The sequence below is a fragment of the Cheilinus undulatus genome, linkage group 22 (genome assembly GCF_018320785.1).
Source record: "Cheilinus undulatus linkage group 22, ASM1832078v1, whole genome shotgun sequence".
Classification (NCBI taxonomy): Eukaryota; Metazoa; Chordata; class Actinopteri; order Labriformes; family Labridae; genus Cheilinus; species Cheilinus undulatus.
In genome coordinates, this window is record NC_054886.1 from 25992262 (window position 1) to 26008101 (window position 15840).

The following is a 15840-nucleotide window of genomic DNA, read 5'->3' on the forward strand; positions in this document are numbered from 1 at the left end:
TTTCTGACTGTGCTGCTATCTTTTTTGTTACGGGGTTAATTTTATCAGCTCAAGCCATGACTAAAAACGTTATTCAAGACTAAAAAATAAGACAAAAACAACAGTAAAATAAGACTAAAATGTTAGCGATGGATATGCAGAATCCATGATATTTCTCCCCTGGGCCTATAAGCACGTTTCATAAAGATATTTTTTAATGTTAGTATTAATAGAGCATTAAAATCAATGTTTCACATAAATATCATTTTTACTGTTTGGCTGGTTAAATTTGAAATGTCTTGACTGATAGAAAGGACTAAAATGTAAGTATTTTTACTGACTAAATCTGGACTTAAACATTTTCAAGTTTTGTCAATCAAATCTGGACAAAATCTATAAGGTTTAAAAATGACTAAAATGTTGCAAAAGCTCATAAACATTTGAATCTTAGGACTTGGACCAAGACTAGATTTAACCTCCTAAGACCTGAGCTTTTGTTTGGAATGCATTTTTAGTTTCTCCCACTTATTTGGGATCAGTAGGACCTGATGAGTTTTAAACTTAAGCTTTGTCTTTGAACAGGAAGTATTTTTTTTTTATTTTACCAAAGTTTGCATATGAGGACAACAGGCTTTTCTTACTGTGCAACAAAAAAATATAGATTTTTAACATTTTTGATTCATTTTGAGTGTTTTTCAGCCAATGTTTTGTCAGTAAGAGATGGTGCCAGCCATTCAGAGACATACGGCCTACTTTTTTTCTGATTATGGACTACAGGATCTTGTTAAGGCACTAAAAGTTTCCTTTAAAGCATGACAGATTCACAAAACATAATAATCCTGTTAAATTCCCTACAATTTCAAAGACATTACCAAGAATTTCTGTGCACATTCCCCAAAGATTCCCCTAACGTTTCAGTAAGCTTTTCTGAAAAAGAGAAACATAAACTTTCCATTTTTGGTGACTTTTTAAGCAAATTCTTTTCAAGCAACTTTAAATTAAATTCACAATATTAGAAATAAATCCCCCTTAAATTCCATTTAAAATTCCCAAACATGTTCCCCAACCAAATCCAAACACATTTCATGATCAGGAAGATTTGGAAGGAAGGTCTCTACCCAAATATCCCATTGAATTCCCCCTCAACATATAAATTGTTCAAATTCCCATGAAAGTACTGACAATTTTGGTGTCTTTTCAAGCAAATTCCCCCAAATTTCTTATTAAATTCACAAATAAATTACCCAAAATTAACTCTGATTCAGTAATACCTCTATGTTAAAGTTATGATTCAAGACTTTTATACTAGTACATCGAAAGTAGTAAATTCCTAACTAAATGCTTAAAAAATGCAACATTTTGCTATAAAGTGGGGATTTAATGTCATTGCACTACAGTTATTGAGATAAAGGGTCAAATTTTTAATGCTGATATTTGCCTCAGTATTTGATGTCAATTTTCAAAAATTTAGAAAATTAGAATTAAATATTAAAATATTCTTATTTAAGTAGGGAGACACCAATACTGATAGCAAATCTAAGCAGCCATACTTGTAAAACTACACAGATACTACTCTCAGTATGATTTAAAGCATCCTGTTTGTCTCTTGTTATGTGAGTGGATAGATAATTTAACACAAACGTGTCTGCAAAATAAGAAGAAATAAAAATGGTGCCTGATTTTCAATATTATTTAATGTATAAAAGAGAATAAAATAGTGTTTTATCTTTTCCCTTTTGCTCGCTTCTGACTCCATCATCCTATCTATTTTGGTTTAAATGGGCTTCCGTTCTTGTCTAATTCCAGATTCTGATAAAGCATAATCAACAGAAGTGATCTACAGTTACTGACTCACATATCTTTGTTTAAAAACTTGCCAGAGATAAAAAAACAAGGCGACATATCAGAGTTCTTTGAGTGCCTGTGCTTGTGAAGGTCTAGAGACGAGGATTTTAAGACTTTGAATAAATATATCATTGACAAACTGGACCGCCCAGAGAGGACCACTGCACTGCATGCTGTCCAAATCTCACCGTCAGTCCAAGAGAACTTTGTGTTTCTGTGTGTCCGTCTGTGTGTAATGGATAGATGATTAACGGTGTCGTCCATTCCTCATGTTGAGAATATCGGCTGCACTCTGAGCTTGTTCCCTGAAACATCACCACCTCACCGTTCACCTGAACTAAACCTGCTGATTCCTGCTGCGTGCGTCTGAGAGAGCGAGAGAATGAGTGAATGAGCGCTTCGTGCTAAAGGAGCTGTAGACTCTGAGATGTTTGATTCCACTCTAATGCTTCTGTTGTTTTTTTTACTGTGTTATCGTGCAGGGATTCTTTTATGTTCTTTGTTTTTTTCCTATACATTGTTTTCTCGCTTGTACATAAAGACGAAAAAGATCCCAAGTTTTATCTTTTTTTAATTACATTAATATAAAAAGAAAGCATAAAAAACTTTGCTTGAAAAAATACTGGAAGAAATAAAGACATTTTGAAAGAAAATGTACTGTTCTTTTTCATATAAACACAACACATTTATATCATTTTATACAGTAAACATTTAACCTTTTTCTAGAATCAAACTTTTTAAAATAGCGTACAAATGGATTTTCATGATACCAAAATGCATTACCTCAATAACGTGGACATTTGTGTAGGTTGAGGTCCCAACTAGCAGTTGTGTGAAAGAGCAGGTCTTTAATTCAACATTTTTTTTTTTTCCAAAACACAACTTTTTGCCCATCATATTTTCATTTGTCAACTCAGTAAGGCAAACTAAAATGTATTTAATTTTCATTTTATTCATTTTTTCTAAATATAAAGTTTTCAGTTATCGAACACCTGTATTCAGTAATGATTTTTAGTTAAAAAAAAATGCATGAATTTCTCTCAAGTTTTAAAATCTTTCACTCATCTGAGGAACATAATCTCTGAATTTCATGAAGGTCTAACTTTATCTTTTTATCATTCATATTAAATTCATCTTTTTAACATAAGTTATTTATTGCATATATATTAGGTGGTGTATTGACAAATAATCAACAAAATGAACAGAGGAAAATGCGTTTTTGGTAAACCATCAAGCGACAAAGTTGACAATGGGTATAAAAAGTGATGGCTTAAACTAGCTTTTAAACCCAAATCTTAAATGACTAGGTAAGGAAAAATAATGAAAATGAAAGGTGAAACCAAGCTCCTCACCTTCTTAGATCAATGTTTTATGTAGTTATTTGATTTTTTGACATTGTGAGCATTCTTACTCATACATATTTATATTTTATTCTATTTTCACCCTCCCAGGTTTGGACTGTGGCCCTTGCAAAGATATTTTTTCAAAAGGACAACTAAAATCAAAGTCCTAGGCGTCTAATTTTGAGGGTTTTTTAATTTTAAAACTGGAGGCTAAAAACTTATACATTAAGTTTCAGATAAGTTTGAAACCTATTTTCATTTTTGCTTGTTTATTTGTGCAGAGTTAAATCGCGACGTGGTTTATTTTGTATGCAGTTACTTTACAGTATTACTGGTAATTTGATTATATTGCCTTTTGACAGGCTGTATTAAAAAGTACTAACTATGAAAACAACCTGATTATCTGATGGTTGTAAAGATTATCTTGACAGATTTTCCTTCTGTGTTTATTTGTCTAGAGTGATTGTTCCTCTCTGATCTGCCTAGAGGACTATCGTAATCACTGTAGAAGTCATAAATATTAAACGTGTTCAACATTTTGCCGAGTTAAACAGATGAAATTACAGAAGGGCGCTGATAATTTTTTTAAAACTGTTTTTATCCTAACATGTCACTTCTAAATTCCAAAATACACATTTTTGTAGACAGAAGAGCAGGGGAGAAAGATGCAAAATTAGCGAACATTCATTATGGAATGACGACATGTCCATAGTGTTGCGTGATGATGTCACTTCCATTTGTACGTACAATCCGGAAGCCGGTGCCGTGTGATATTTGAGGAAATCTATTCTGGCCGAAGTTCACTTGCCAAAGTGGGATAAACACAAAAAAGTAATCACATTTCGGGGGTGAGCATGGAGGTAAGAGTAGTTGGCATTAGAAACTTTTGATGTAATAAAAGTAACACATATGTCTTCGAAGCTGCCGGTTAACAACAACATATCTTTTGGTTGTCACAAACACAACAATGACGGCCTTGTTACGAGTGTATGATACAAGTGTTTCATTAATCCGTTTTAGTACAGTTAATTCAAACGAAATTACTCCCCCCTTTAGATGTCATTTGTTCTTTAAAAAAGAAATCTCGTTTCAAAATAATTTTTGCTTTTTCTTTAAATTAAATAATCGCACACTTCTCGCGTAAAGCGATTGAGGCTATCATCCGACCTTACGACATCAGGTATTTGACCAAATTATTTAACTTTAATCGCTTTAACGAACGCTTTTTACTCGAAATATATATATGGTCCTAAATCTCAGTAAGTACTTTACTAAAGGATTTTATTGGACGGAACCATTGCCCAGATCAGGAGGTAGGTAAGATAAGCTGTCATACGGTTAAAATAATCGTCTGATTTCCTTTAAATGTCAAAAATAGTCTCAAAGACTATTTATATGTTTCAGGTAAACGAATTGTCACAGGCAGAATGTATCAAAGACTTACATTTAATTGTTAAAATGTAAATTCGATTTTCTGTTGGGGTTGTACTGGGAAGGTTGTGATAACGTAGCTTCCTGTCAACGCCTTCAAAATAAAATCCAACTGTTTTTTTTTTAAAGAGGAGTAGCTATATCTGTATTACGACATCTAAATCTTGATCTGTTTTTACCGCAGTTTTTTAAAAACCCACTGAAAACTAATCATTTTTATCAAAAGATGTTAATTTGTCCCCTGAATAAGCAGGCTGAACACCACAGCACTAAACTGAAATCAAATGTGACACTGAGAAACGTGTAATGACATCCAAACAGTGAGGTTACATATTTAAAGCTTTCTCCATTCATCAGAGAGAGTCATTTTGTTGTTAGTGTCAAATCTATTGAATAACTGCAGATCCAGCAATTCTGGATCTCCGTCGTGCTGACTGGTTCTTGGTGGAATTAGTCTTTCTGTTTCTAAAAGTGAAACATTTAGTTCTCTTTGGTTCAATGTGGCTATCTTTGAATCAGCCCCCTTCAGTTTCTTTGATTAATTTACAACGAAAAGATTTTCCATTTTGTCCCGACAACAAAGTTAATTTGTGTCATTACCAAACAAAATTGTTTTAATCAGATGAACATTAGCTGTTGTTAATGCACAAAATAATAATGGACCCAACACTATTGTAAATCAAGTTGCAAATTCAATATGAACTTTTGTATTTGAGGAAATTATTTTTGTGTGATTCTCCTTTTGATTACAAAAATATACACAGTGCTTAACAAATTTATTAGACCACCCTAACCCTGACCAAAGTAAGGTTTATACCACAGCTGCCCTAAATTAACAGCACTGGTAATTACCAAAACCATTTTTGATGTTTCTGCAATGGTTAATACACCAATATGTAGAAGCTCTTTAACTGAAATGATATTTTTAATGCTAAAATATAATTATTATTGTTATCCACGAACTTTCAAATCTACTGATTTACAAAAAACAGAAAAAATAGTAAATCACATTAATATTTCTTGATTAATATGTCATGTTATAGTTATTTACTTGCATTCATGAACATAAAAATGAGTTTAAGTGGTTGAATGTTATGCTTGATTAACGTCTGACTTCTCAGAGAAGCCCAGTGAGCCAGCTCAAATTTGGGTGAATTCAGTTTGAAATTCCTCATTCCTGTTCAAAATGGTAAAACGTGGAGAGCTCACTGAAAATGAAAGAGTCCGCATTAAAGCACTTCATGACCTTGGATGGTCTTTGAGACAAATATGACAGGTGGTCTAATAAATTTGTTAAGCACTGTATATAAAAAAGAGAAACTGGATTTTTTTTTGCAAAAAATTTTTTTAAAATGACACTTCAATTTTTATTTGATGTGCAGTTCATAGCATCTCTTCAGCACCTTCTATGATTTCAAAATTGCAGTAGGACATATTTCAATATAATCTACATTTAAATTAATTTCCCAGCCCTAGTATGTGCAAGTTCATGTGCTTTGATAGTATGGTTGCAAGATGTGCAATGGGTGCAAGAATGCTGACTAGACATGATCAGATGTGTAAAATATGCAAGGATGCAGCATATTTACATGAAGTTATTATGATAATTTAAGATTGTTTACATTAACCTGGTCAAATGTGCCTATGAGGTGAGGCATTTAACCCCAGTAAGCTGTCTTTTAGTATGTGAGCTTCAGTATAAACAAAGTGCAGGTAAGCAAGGTGAGGGTGCTTGTGAAATTAAAGTTCTATTTTAGACATTAATTGCAAATTACGTTTGTGTATTTATTGTGTGTGAAATTTAGGTCTCAATTTAGATATTTAATGAAATCCACAGGGTTGATAAATTATTTTGAAAGCAAAGACGCCTCACATCCGGCGCCGTCTTCCTGTAGCTTTACCCTTCTTTGATCCTTAGCTCGGGATCGATTGAGCAGCCTGGCCCGGGCCAACACGAAGCGAGCAAACGGGCATTCAGTCTGCCTTCCTTCTCTGTCAGACAGTTAAATAGCGATTATTAGAGTTACCGTGACCTACAAAGCAGCGCCAACGGTCCGTTAAACCTACCGAGCTCTGCCTGTCGGTTCCCACTGTTTATTTAATGTTACGTCTGCGGACCGTCAGACAAACGGGCGCCTGGCGTCTGTTGTTGGAGTGAGGAGCAGCGCAGCCTTGCGTCAAAGCCAGCTAAAGCTAAACCGTGGTAGGACAAGTCAGCAATAAAGACCGGTAACAGCCACGTTACCTCGAGCTAGCAGACGGGTTATTTTTGGCACGGTCGCTTGCGTACACATGCTCCGTTTTAGACGCGTGAGCTAGCCCAACATCTGCGCAAAAGCTGCAAGTGTGGATGAGAAAATAACGTTACAGATAATTCAGACTCTGGATTTAGCGGTTTGTGTGTCATTTGAGCAGAGTCTGAAACGACTTTGACGCCACATCATTCAAAGCACAGGTACAAATAAGGGGATTTTCAGTTAATTGCGCAACATATCGTTAAAGAGGGGCCTCATAGCTGACATATGAGGCCCGGTTGAAAAGATGGACCTGAATTTTTATTCGGATTTAACGGACGGAACAGGACAGCACGACGGAGACCCAGAGTTCCTGGATCCGCAGTCATTCAATGGATTTGACACTGACAACAAGGTGACTCTCTCTAATGAATGGAGAAAGCTTTAAATATGTAACCTCACTATATAGATGTCATTGGACCTTTCTCAGTGCCACATTTTATTTCAGTTTAGAGCTGTGGTGTTCAGCCTGCTTACCCAGGATCCAAAAAGTAGGCTCTATAGTGACCTTAGGGATGGGGATTGTTCAGTTATACCTTTTTCAATATTCTTTAACAGTCGATACCTGTGTCCATGTGTCTTTTTTAAATGGTGCAAAGATGTTAGAACCGTGAACATAACTTGTTTAAGCTTTATACTTTACTATTGTCATGGCTGGGTTTGTTGTGCTTCCTCCTTAAGCCAGCTTGCTTCCTTATTGGGTTTTACTCTGTTCCACATACTAATCTTGCTCGTGTCTGCTTGGTTATCTTCAGCGCTCCTGCCACCTAACATGATTTGCGATGGTGAAAGTTGAACATGTTTAATTTTTATGATATTGATTATCTTACAAGCAGATCAGAGGAGGGGGTCTGACTGCAGACCGTACATCTTTGACAGCCGCTCTCTCATACCATTCATCTGAGACATCGTATATTTCAGAAAGGGAGAGCTGTAATTTGCCAGTACATGTTCCCAGTTTAAGATTTTTCTCTAAAATTCAGCTTTATTCATGACCAATGTCTGGCAGTTACATTCATGAAATAAACACATTGCAAACATAACAGACCAAGCAACAATTCCTAAATGAAAAAGGGAAAGCTCTAATTCAGGATTAAATTATGCGTCAACCTGTTTTAGAAAAAGTTTTAGAAGCTCGCCTTAGCTATGTTAGCTTTAGCTAAAGCTAACATAGCTACATTAGCTACATAACAAACGCTGCTACCTAAACCAATGCAGCTAAGTTAGCTTTTGCAACCTGAGCTTTAGCAACCTTAGCTAAAGCTAACTTAGCTATGTAGATACATAGCTTACGTTGCTACCTTGTGAGCTTAGCTAAAGCTGGCATAGCTACACCAGCTATGTAATTAATGTTACTATATGAGCCAGTGTAGCTAAGTTAGCTCTAGCAACATGAGCTTTAGCAAACTAGCTAAAGCTAAAGATAACTAAGCTACACAGAAAAAGTAAACATACCTTACATATCTGCTTTGTGAGCTTAGTAGCCATTTAGCTATGTAGCCCATACAGCTAATGGCGCTACTTAAGCCACACTTGCTGGGTCAGACTGTCTTCATGGAGGACAGGCTTTTTTTCCTACACGCAGACTGTTTACTCAGCTTTAGTAAACATTTTGTAATCAGATTTTGCTGGTCAGGTTTTTGACTTTCAACTTTTGGTATTGTGTTACCCTAACTCTTACCCTAATCTTAAACTTAGGTTTTCATCTGATTTTATATTGAATGTTTTAGTGGGTATTTCTGTTCTGAGATGTATGGCGTCTCAGATGGACAGTCTGCAAGCGAGGTCTGCAGCTAGACTGTCTGGGATGGAACGAGCACTCTTAACTGACCTACACCACAAGAAAATTGGTCAAGATAGTCTTTAGAACCATCACATAATCAGGCTTTTATTGACTGAAATCAAGAGGGGACAATCAGTTTTAAACCACCACCTTTATCTTGTATTGTGAAAACTCTGTGTTGATGTCAAAAAGAATGGAAAACATGAGTAATATATCTCAAAGACATTTCCTCAAGCCAATCATTTCTTCTACTTGTGTACCTGTTTGTGTTTCAGTTCCCTGGAGGAAGTGACAACTACCTGACGATCTCCGGGTCCAGCCATCCCTTCCTCTCCTCTTCAGAAGTACGTCTTTAACTGCACTGATTTCATGGCTCATGATTTAGCTCTTAAAACAGGAGTTTTGCAGTAACCCAGGATTAAATCATATGTTTCTGTACATTCATAGTCTTAAGAGCAGATGTGCTTTTACTCTTTCTTCCTTTTTAAATTTCTTGTTGTTCCTTCTTCTTTTCTATTTACCCCTCCAGACTTTCCACACTCCCAGCCTCGGTGATGAGGAGTTCGAGATCCCCCCGATCTCTCTGGACCCGGACTCGGCTCTCACCGTGTCTGATGTGGTGTCACATTTCGGGGAGCTGTCGGACACTGGCCCCTCCGACAGCGTGGTGGTCCCTGGGAACGCTGTGGTGGAAGGGGACGACCCCTCGTTCGCCTCCACCTTTGACAACACGCCCTCACAGGGGCTGGAGCACCTGAGTTTGGGTGTTATGAACCAGTCAGGAGGGAGCGCTCTGCTGGGCTCGTCACTGGGGATGGTGAGGAGGGTGGGACGTTTAAATTTCTCCCAGAAGCATCGAAATTGGGTTTGAATTTCTCTCTGAATTTCTCTGCTCCCAGGACCTCGGCCATCCAATCGGCTCTCAGTTTAGCAGCTCGTCGCCGGTCACCATCGACGTTCCATTGGGCGACATGAGCCAGGGCCTGCTGGGCTCCAACCAGCTGACTACAATCGACCAATCAGAGCTCAGTGCTCAGCTGGGGCTCGGCCTTGGAGGAGGGAACATTTTGCAGCGCTCCCAGTCGCCTGAACACCCACTGTCGGCCACTGCATCACCCACCAGCTCGCTGCAGGACGACGACATGGACGACTTTAGAAGGGTTGGTCTCAAAACTTGATTAGTAAATCTCAAAATATCATCCGTGACAGTTTGAACTGGGAAGTTTTAAGCTTGTTTTTGCTCTTTTTAGCTACTTTTAATGTATTTTTTTACTAATTAGTGAGAAAAAATAAACATCACAGTCCTAAAGAAGCTCAGAATATGATAAAACTGGAGATTTTTGGTTGGGTGGCCAAGGTTCAAATGATTTCTTCCCACATTACTCTTTCTCCACCCAGAGCGTCCTGGTCGAGTCCCCCGTCTCTCTAGCGGTATCCCCTGCTGTCATCTCCCTCGACCCCTCTCTGTCCGAGTCCCCACTCTCCACTCCGGCCTCGAGCGTCTCTCCAGCTGTCGGACGGAAAGGTGGAGCAAGCGGCGTGAAGAAGGGGAAGAGGCCGAAGAAAGACCCAAACGAGCCTCAGAAACCTGTGTCGGCCTACGCTCTGTTCTTCAGGGACACGCAGGCAGCCATTAAAGGACAAAATCCCAACGCCACATTCGGAGAGGTGTCAAAGATCGTGGCCTCCATGTGGGACAGCCTCGGGGAGGAGCAGAAACAAGTGAGGAAGAGTTATTGACATTTTTGATAAGTACAAGTACATGCTTTATTTCGACATACAGTGAAAGTTTTAACAGCCTCATTTAAAGAATGTTTTAATTTCTTTTTAGGTTTACAAGAGGAAAAATGAAGCAGCAAAAAAGGATTACTTGAAGGCACTGGCAGAGTACAGAGACGGACAGTTTTCCCAGGTGAGAGGTTTTCTGTTTGTTAAACTTTAAAAGGAGGCAGAATAGATTTATTTCAGCTTGTAAACAGACTGGCTTTTACTTTTTAGTGCTTGTCAGACAAAATGCACTGACATGATTTCTTTTTGTCCTGTCTAGGCGTCTATTGAAGTCATGGACACTTCCCCGTCACCTCCTCCTCCGGCCCCAGCCCCTGTGGTTACAGCTCCAGCAGCCCCCACCCTGACCACTCGCACCACCCGCTCTCAGCACTACAACCCCGAGGAGAACACCATCACCAACATCTGTACCTCCAACATCATCCTGGACCTCCCTCAGGTCACCACACGCTCCCGCACTGGTGCCATCAAACCCCAACCTCCGCCAGCCCCTCAGAACCCCCCCACTGTCACCAAGATCATCATCAAGCAGACGCCGCTGCCCTCTGGAGGCGTGTCCGTTACAGCCACACCAGCCTCCTCACCGCGTCAGCCTCCACCTCTGCAGCAGATGCAGAGCACGCCACCTCCTCCTCGGCTGCAGCAGATGGTGCACGCTCAGGCGCCGCCCCCTCTTCAGGCCAAACCTCGGGGAGGAGGAGCAGCCGCCGCTACGGCGCCACCCCCACTGCAGATCAAAGTTGTCCCGTCGGCGAGACAGTCAGATGCAAACGCAGCGATCATTGTGACGTCATCAGGTGACACGCCAACGTCTCGTGTGACGGTGAAGGTGGGACGATCGGGAGATGTGGAGGCGGGAGGAGAGGAAGTGGCTGAGGCAGAAGAAGGGGTGAGGCTCAAACTCTCACTTTACTCTCCTTTCTGTTGGGTTCACTGTCACTGAGATAAAATGTGTTCATTTGTCTTTATGTTTCATCAGATGGAGGTGGAAGTGAACGTGGCCCCCATCCCCAACATGACCTCCACTGCTAGTCAGAACATGTGCGTACGTGCCGGCTGCAACAAGCCAGCTGTGGAGAGTGAGGACTGGGACAAAGAGTACTGCAGCAACGAGTGCGTCGCCTCACACTGCAGGTACATTCACAACATTTACTATTTATTAAAATGGACAATGCTTCTCCGTCTACTTTAGTTTTAATGAACTTAAGTCTAAATATACTTGCAGTGCCACAAAAGCTAAGTTCAATTTCACTAGCCACACCCAGGCCTGCTTATTACCAGACCTGTTGACTCAAAAAATTCCCTCAGAAGAACCTGTCTTGTTGTCAAATTCTGATAAAACTAATACTTTAGCATCATCCACGCTAATCTCTTCCACCATAATTGCACCGGCCTCTTGTCTCTGCTTGCTTACGTCACGACTCCCGAGACTGCACCTGAAAATACAGCTCTTCGACGCTGATTGGTCTTGTCACTTTCTAACCAGGAAAAGAGTGAATCCATCTGCTTTTCAAGGTTGAGATGGGAGAGCTCCAAGGCCAAAACCACTGCTGACCAAAAAGAACACAAAGGCTTATCTCACATTTGCCAAAAAAAAAAAACAACAACAACAAAAAAAAACCCTAAAAGACTTCTGACTGACGAGACAACTTTTTGGAAGTTGTGCGTTCAATTACAACCATAGTATAACTAATAGCGTTTCAAACATGGTGGTGCTAGTGTGATGGTCTGGGGCTGCTTTGCTGCTTCAGGACCTGGACCACATGTCATAATTGATGGAACTGTAAATTCTGGTCTGTACCAGGAAGTTCTGAAGGTGAACATCTGGCCATCAGTTTGTGACCTCTAGCTCAAGCACACTTGGGTTATGCAGCAGGACAATGATCCCAAACACCAGCAAGTTCACCCTTGAATGACTAAAGCTGGGGAGACACTACACAACTTTCACAGCCTTCACAGATTTTGACCAGACTAGGCATCCATAATGACAGACTGGTTTCAGCAGATTAATGTATGACGACTGCAAGACTGGAGATCACACACCTAACAACTGCGCCTGATGAGGGATCACAGAATACATGATTGGTCGAACCAACTAACAGCTGAAAGCGAGGGCGAGAAAACTATTTCCTGTGCCCAACCCTCTCTTTTTTATTGGCTGTTGGCAAAACATGTTTGCAGTTGGGTCAGTAATCAGTGTACACAGCTAAAAAAAAAAAGTTTAAATACAGCTGAGGTCTGGCTGGGTCTGTTCCCCTCAAACTAACAGATTTTTGTGCCAACTAGCCATGCAGACTGTGCCCAGCGAGTGCAGACTGGTGCAGACTTTTCCCAACTTGGAATCATGGGTAAAATCTGGCAGAAAAATCTAGTAGTGTGTCCTCAACTTAATTCTTGGCAAACGCTTTTGTCCGTCTTGTGCCGGTCCAAGAATTTCACCTCTAGTGGCACAATACGAATGCCCCCTGCTGTCCCTCTTAATCATGGCCCCAGTTCAGAGAGAAAACCCGCAAAATAGAATGAGTCCTATTCCCTTATTCCTAGCTGCAGTATTCAGGCGACCAGGTCTGCTTTGAACACTATTTTTTTCACAGTAAATGCTTCAGACCCTGCAGGACACTCAGCTAAGAGCATCAAGGGGTGCAGAGAGGCAGGGGCTGGGACAGATTGTAGCTCACCTCGCGGCGGATCCAACTACGAGCTTTTAAACTGCAGTGACTTTAGGATACGCTATTGGAGCTGGGTTTATCGCGGCTGCTGGCACCAGTCTTGCCCTCCAATTGATCCTTGTTAAGAAAAAAAGTGAAAATTTTGGAGTGACCTAGTCAAAGTCTGGACTTGAATGCAATTGAGTTGCTGGTCATGATGGGGAACCATCCAGTGTGGCTGAAATAAAACAATTCTACATAGAAGATTCCTCCACAGCAATGTGAAAGATTCATTGCCAAGCTGTTGCTGCCAAGGATGGAACAACCAGTCATAAGGTTTAGAAGGCCATGACTTTTTGTACATAGGGCCTGGTAGTTTTGGGTGGAGTTTTTCCCTTACTAAATTAAATCATCATTTGTCCAGTGATAAAGTCTTTTCAAGGATGTGAAACTTTTTAAGTAAGACAAATACGCAGGAAAAAAAGAAATCGGGAAGGGGGCAAATCCTTTTTCACTGTCCTGTCTGAAAATAAAGGCATAGAAGTCCACCACACATACATAAAAAAAGCTTTTTTATCATGTTTTAAAGTGCCATCAACTCAGTTTAAACATTTTCATATTTAGATACAAATCAAACTAGTCTCTGTTCTTTGTTGTTTCTCCTCTACAGAGAAGTGTTCATGGCCTGGTGCGCCATCCGAGGGCGAAACTCCACCACCGTCACATAGGGGATAAATAAACCGAAGAGGACTGCTACACTAAGAGGAGAAAGGACAAAGATGAAAATACTAATAACAGAGGAATAAATGACGAGGCTCAGGTATCGGCACATTACGGTTTGTTCAATCATGAGAAGAACAAAGAGGACAGAGCTGCAGGGAACGTGTTTGAAGCTTTTTTTCTATGATCGATTAAACTCCCTGGCACCCTTAAACTTTCTACAGCAGGAGTCTCGTCTCACAGTGAGGACGGAATAATGACGAGGACTACACCCTGCTTCCCTCAAACTTCCCCAATGATCATCTCTTTCAACAGACTTTATATGAATATATATAACAGATCATTTTTATGGACTCCTGGTGTTTTTAATTGTTATAAAAAAGAGAAAAGTGCAGGAAATCATGACCTTCCACATGAATTCATGTCATTTTATTTAAATAATTCCAATTCTTATGTGTTTTCTCTTCTTTTTACTGTTACATCATGGATTGACAGATGTGAATGAAACCTGAAAAAAAATACTTTCTCTCATAGACGGGTCAGTTGTTTCTTTAAGGTACAGATGAGCAACAACTGGACAAAGCACATAGTCTTAAAGACTGTTTTGAGACGTCAGAGATGGTGAATGTTGAGTGTACATGCAGCTTTGTTACCTTAATAAGCCAGTTGAAGAAAACAAACTAGCATTAGTCAAAAGGTTTTACTGAAATCTTTCCAAACAGGTGCTAAAATTCAGGAAAGAAAAAGGCTCTAACTTTTCTCAGTTTTCATCTCCTTCTGAAAAACCCCGAGCTTTTTAAAAATGTGGTGCATTTTTTGTTCTGTGGCAAACATTTGTGATTAATTGTGGTGTTTGAGGAAAAAAGAAGAAAATATATGAATGAAATAAACACCAGCTTCAACAGTACATCAGTAAGAGGAAAGGGAATACAGTGTCAGAGCTTTACTTTGAAACATAACAGTGTTTTTATTTAACGGTCTGCTTTCAGGTCTGGAGGAAACGAGCTTTGATTTCAGAAATCAAACCATTCACAGTCCAATGAAATGATGCAGTGATCACGCTGGTTGATTGTAGATATCCTGGAAATGTTTGTAATTGTGAAATAAAATATTTTATGTTTTAATATACATTTTTGAATCACATTTTGGCCTCATAAAAAAGTGGAGTGGCTTTTATTTTTTTGTCTTTTCTTTAATACAAAGCCCAAAGAGAAAAAACAGATGATTTTGGAGGGGCATACACAAGAAATTTAAGGCCCTTCATTTCAGAGAAAAAGCTTTTAAAGTTATATTTTTCCTTTTATCCGGTGAAGTTTTAAACTGAGGTGAGACTAAAGGTTCTGTAACGGCCTTAAACCAAAAACCTTTCCCTAAAGCCTTGAGTTATGTCTGTTATGTATTGAGTTGTAGGTTTCATTGTAGAACTATTTAAATACAGTGGCTCTGAAAAGTTTACACATGTTAAAATGTCACATTTTTATGATGTATAATAATGAGGCAAAGCTCATAAAACTCAAAAATCCACTATCTGAATATTAAAATATTGTGGAAAAGTTCAAATGCAAACATTTCCTGAGCCTTCATTCTCTCACTCTAGTTCAGTACACACAACCACAATCACGAGGAAGACTGCTGACGTGGCGTATGTCCAGAGGACCACCGCTGACTCCCTCCACAAGGAGGGTAAGCCACAGAGGGTCATACCTGAAAGAGCAGGCTGTTCTCAGAGGCTCTATCAAAGCATATTCACGCAAAGTTGACTGGAGGGAAAAAGTGTGGAAAGAAGAGGAGCAAAAGCAACAGGGATGTCAAATGAATGCACAATTTTTACAAGCAAGGCTTGGCACCTGTCCACAATGGAGCCAAAACTACCAGAAACTGGCTCTGTGGCCATGGTGTTACTGTTTGAGTGACCATCCAACTGGTCTGACCTGAAACCCACAGAGACTCTCTGGGGAAATGTCAAGAGGAAGATGAGAGACCAGATTCAACGATACAGACTAACACCT

At 39.5% G+C, this 15840-nt stretch overlaps 1 protein-coding gene across 2 annotated transcripts; it reads left to right on the forward strand.

Annotated features, from left to right (window-relative positions):
- Positions 1-3914: 3914 nt before the first annotated feature.
- tox4b (TOX high mobility group box family member 4 b) lies at positions 3915-14362 on the forward strand. 2 transcript variants are annotated; one of them, XM_041779867.1, is made up of 9 exons: positions 3915-4027; positions 8951-9019; positions 9205-9492; positions 9575-9835; positions 10074-10397; positions 10507-10587; positions 10723-11352; positions 11443-11597; positions 13782-14362. In XM_041779867.1, exons 1-9 carry the CDS (start codon positions 4022-4024, stop codon positions 13837-13839), a joined length of 1872 nt encoding a protein of 623 aa, XP_041635801.1. In that variant the 5' UTR covers positions 3915-4021; the 3' UTR covers positions 13840-14362. The 2 variants fall into 2 exon arrangements, with proteins under 2 accessions (XP_041635801.1, XP_041635800.1); XM_041779866.1 differs by lacking the exon at positions 3915-4027 and adding an exon at positions 5893-7247.
- Positions 14363-15840: the final 1478 nt, after the last annotated feature.